Source organism: Pterocles gutturalis, unplaced genomic scaffold (assembly GCF_000699245.1).
Source record: "Pterocles gutturalis isolate BGI_N339 unplaced genomic scaffold, ASM69924v1 scaffold11531, whole genome shotgun sequence".
NCBI classification, from domain to species: Eukaryota; Metazoa; Chordata; class Aves; order Pterocliformes; family Pteroclidae; genus Pterocles; species Pterocles gutturalis.
The window spans coordinates 668-5463 of record NW_010097865.1 but is presented as its reverse complement, the minus strand read 5'-3'; the positions used below and the strand labels follow the sequence as shown (position 1 = coordinate 5463).

At 47.7% G+C, this 4796-nt stretch overlaps 1 protein-coding gene across 1 annotated transcript; it reads right to left on the bottom strand.

Annotated features, from left to right (window-relative positions):
- Positions 1–3363: 3363 nt before the first annotated feature.
- Positions 3364–4563, bottom strand: TMEM74 (transmembrane protein 74). The gene has a single exon (XM_010086854.1). The coding sequence runs from the start codon at positions 4561–4563 to the stop codon at positions 3604–3606; it is 960 nt and encodes a 319-aa protein (XP_010085156.1). The 3' UTR covers positions 3364–3603.
- Between the last annotated feature and the right edge of the window lie 233 nt (positions 4564–4796).

Sequence of the window (4796 nt, the reverse complement as noted above, 5' to 3'; positions counted from 1 at the left end):
CAGGGCCCGGCCCGCAGACACCTCATGAGGTAGAACATGGGAAAGTGTCACATTTTGCTGCTAGGGTCGGTCAGAAATAAACTGACTGACGGTACAAACCCCGATATGTTTCTGGGATCCTCCAGGGGGCACATAAAACCCACCTAGTATGCCCCAATATTTTGATCCCCAAAGAAAGCTCTCCAATGATCCATGCTGCAACTGCAGCCCAGGAAGCGAGAAAAAAACCCAACACAATCTTCCTCACAGTTGTACCCTTAAAGCATTTAAATTTTAAGCAGGGGAAATCAAACTGCAAGGGTGCATGAGAGGGCAATTAATTTCCCTTGGCCTCAGCCTTTGGTACTGCTCCGTGCAAAGGCTCACTCCCTGGACAGTGGGCTAATACATTCCCTGTCCACCATCAGACACCAAACAGCGAGTGTTTTGGTCTCTGTCGCACCACACAGCAAGAGAACCTGAGAGTCCAGAGGTTTTATATTACACCACCAACCCACGAAGTCCTGTAATCTGTAAAGGTATCTTGTTGGGTGACCAGGGGAATGTCCTGAGAGTTTTCATCTGCTAAACTCCTGCACTCTGAAGGCCTTTCTTCGCCTCTTTCTTAGTGCACACTAACACCAAAATATAGAAACTGTGTTAGTTCTGTTACTTAAATTTCCTTACTCCACACACTTCCGCAGTGTGTATTTAGATCATTAAGCTGACTTATGTTTCTTTAAAATGCTCAGGGAAAGTCTGAGGGTTCATTTAAGCGTTGCAGGCTCATGATCTGTGACAAGCATTTTACAAAGTGTCAGAAAACTTCTCAATTGATAATAAGATACTGACAGCCAGGGGATCGTTCCTTTTTCTAGTGCTGATAATCAGCATTAAGGCATGCCATGGTTCCTACAAGAAATCTGTGATCCTTACAGCTTTAGCTGTCATCTTTCTGCAATAATGGAATGTACTCTGATTTTACACACATGTATCATTAAAAAATAAAATTAATGTCTCTCAAAACCACCAGCCTCAGGTGTACTTCAGAGCTGAGTACAGGGATTCCCCTTAGGGGCCCAGGCTGGTGAAAGGGTTTTCGCGTCCGTGATGTCCATCCCCTGCCCTACCCTAGCTCACTGCCCTCAGCTCAGCACTGCCTGCCCTCTCGCTTTGGCTTTCCCTGGACCTCTGGGGGCCGTGGGCAGCACCCTCCCATCCTCGGGGCAGGACAGGAAGCAGTGCTGTCCCACTGCCCCACCTCGAGCCCTACAGCAGGCCGCACAGGCAGGGTCCCCGTACCCGCCAGCAGGCAAAGGCCAGCTACGCAGGAGCCTTCCTCCTCTGCGTCCTGCTTCTCAGGCTATTTCCTTCCTCGCCCTCACCGATCACAGCAGGCTGAAGGCTTCTCATTACATCTGGAAGCTATTCCATTTATTTATCCCAGAAATTCAATCCTGGATCCTTGATGACACATCCAGAGGGATGTGAGCTCTCAAAGATGACTGTGGAAATGCTGGCCACTGTTGAGTTCCTGCCTGCAAGCGTGCTCCGTGTCATGACATAAACTGCCAAAATCATCTACTAGGCAGCAGCACTGCCTCGTAAGGCTGCTCATTTAATTACCAAATAACACTGAACTAAAGCAGCGGTTAGAGCAGACAACATCTGAAGCAGCATCTCTTTTGCAGGGCCAGCGTTAAAGCCTGGGTACCACACCGTGCTATTTACAGCGACCAAAGGCACAAACCGAGAGCAGCACAGCTTCTCAGGCCCTCGGTCGAAGGCCACCATACCAACACCCAGGGCTGGCAAGCAGGAGGGACTGAACTAGCTGAGTGCCAGACTCGGGTGCTGCACATGTCTCCTGACACGAACAGCCAGAGAAGAGGGAATGAGGAACTAGGTGGCAAAACAGCCTTCAGCCTCTCTGCAATGAGCACCCCACCTTTCCACCTGCCTCTTGCTATTCTGAATCTTGTGCTGCCACATCCTTTGGGGTAAAGGGGGCATAAAGGAGATTTCCTCCTCCCTTCCCAAGAGAACTGTTCTTGGGCACGTCACAGTGGGGAAAAAAGTTCCATTTAAAAAATATTTGATATTCCTGACATTTAACTCATGACTGACAAGGCTGTGATAGGAAACCACAGTTCTACTAAGACTCTGCAGTCAGGGACTGTGCAGACAGAGCTCTTCACTCATGTTCAGCTTTGGCAGGGACACAAAGATATATATTAACATACATATATATGTTAACAGGACATATATATATATATATTATAAACACTGTTCAGTCAGAACTTGCATCGGTGCGTAGAACAACCTTTGTTGGTTTTCTCAGCACTGCAAGAACACAACTTTAACATTCCACAGAAACCAGCCGATAATAAAGTAAATTGCATCCGTGGCACAGGCTTTTGGCTACTGTGCCACAGAGCTGTGATTAATAACATGTACCCTTGATCATCCCCTATGTTAAGTGAGTCCCATGTCAGCCAGTAAACTCTGCGATATTTACCCTTTGTATTTCCTGACAATTTATTTTTCACAAATAAACTGGTTTTTATTGAGCGAGCCCCAGAAAGCTCCTTCCTGACCTCTCCTTGCTGGTTACAAGAGGGCTGACGGCCTAGTGACATAAAACTGAAGTTTCAAAAGCACTAGTAAGATGCAGACAGACCCAGTATAAGCAAAGCCCTGCAGCTGAGCTTGAATTTCTTCTGGCACCCGTACTGAAGCAGAAGCATTCAGTCTCAGCGTCCCCATGCTTTTTCACTCTCTGGGTCTTTGAGGCTCCAAACAAGAAGTCAGTTAATTCAAGTTATGGCAGTTTTCATACAAAGACATCTGTCCACCAGGAACTAAACTTCTTTTATATGGGTCACTATAGCTATCAGAAGTTAATGACTATCAATCATTGCTAATCTGAACTGAAATGGAGCCACTGACCTCAAGCTGAAAAAGCCTTTTGTCTCCTACCAATACCATGAGCCATATGGTTTCCTGCCCTTTGCCTCTTATTTTATATTTTAAATAATCATCACTAATTGCACAATTGTTTGAAAATATGGGAGGTTTGGGGCAAGTCATGACCAAGTGGTGTTCCCTTAGCTCTCATTCAACAGAAGAGAAGGGATCAGCTTAAAATTAATGGATAAAAAAGCATCTCTCTTAATTAACTATTAGCCCTGCTATTTGATTATTGGACCTGCTTCTTAACAGTTTACCAAGTAGACTGTTAATAATCCTGCAGGCTGCAATAATTAACAGCTTCCAAAGTGTCAAGGTCGTTCCAGTTCTATAAGGGAGTAATAAGAAAATTACATAAGCAAGACACCAATGGAATGTTTTCTATTAGGATAAAAGAGTATCTGAGGAACCTGGTTATCACAAATCTCTTTTTATTCAGTGGTTTTCATTATTTTATATCTGTTGCATTTTCTCTGGCACGCTTTCCCTTTACAACAAGTGCTCATATATTGCAAACATTCGATTATAGAGCTTTTGGAAAAAACATTCTTGTCAGACAAATAAACTGCATCACCAGCTATCTTTAGCTGCATCTGTTTGCTTTAATGAAACGTATTTTCCTGTAGAAATGCTGCCTTAAAAATCATGACCACACTAATTATCTATGGCAAGCACATCTTCCTCAACTAACGACAGCTCGAGCACATTATCGTTTGCACCAGACTTCATTCTGAAATTGAAAGACCCATAGAGCTTCGCAGACTCCTTGGAGGATGCAAACCTGCTCCTCCGGTAGAGCTCCCCTTTCCACATGGACATCATCAGCAGGCTGGAGAGCACCACTCCTCCCAGGGTTAAGAGACACAGGCCGGCGATAACACAGCGGTCCAAGTGAGCCCCGATCCTAGCACTCTCATTCTCCAACCTCTCCATCTCCCGGGCAGCCACGGTGTTGGGATCCACAGTCACGTCTCTGGGTACCACGTAGGAAATGACCACCAGCAAAATGCCACTAACCAGGAATAAAATGGCACTAATGAACCCATAATCCACGGATTTCCCAGCCGCTGCCTCTGAGGCAGCATCGTCCTCCTCAGAGACCAGGGAAGGAGAATCGTGCACCCACTCGGGTGGCAGCTCCCTGCAGGAACGCTGCTGCAGAGGGTCATCCTGGCAGCGGCCACCTACGGGACTGCGGGCACTTGTTGCATGCTCCAGGTTTACATTTTCATCCACGTAGGTGAATGACGTCTCAAGTTCCGGGGCACAGCAGCAAGCTTTCTTCTTCACTCCATCCTCTTCCCCAGCCAAGTGCTCAGGTGGGTGGCAGGGCTGGGAGGTGCTGGGGGATACAGGGTGCTCCTGCAGCAAGGTGCCCTGGCGGGAGGGCTGGGGTCCCAGAGGGGGCTCAGCCACAGGGCCCCTCTGCAAGGGCTTGCAATGTCTTTCGCAGTGCAGGGCTGCCACAGCAGCGGCTGCTCTGGGGTCCACTTCACTCCCCTCACGCTCCTGCTGCTGCTCGTAGGGAGAGGAGGGCAGGCTCCAGCTGGCAGCAGTGCCCAGGGGCACCTGCCTGCTCTCCTCTGCCAGGTAGAGAAGCTCCATGCAAGCCATCGACCTTGTGCCGGCGAGCCCCGACTCCTGGGCTACCGCATCCTTCAGCAAACGCTGCCCCTGACCCTCTCAAGCGTCTTCACAGTACTGGAGCTGCTGTATCCCAGAAATCTTCTACTCTTTCATCAACGTTTTGTTAGGTACATGGCTTGTGTCAGCTGTTAAATGATTAAACAAATCCTCTCTGACATTCATTTCTTTTTGGTCTGCAAATGAAATAGCAGAGGGGAAAA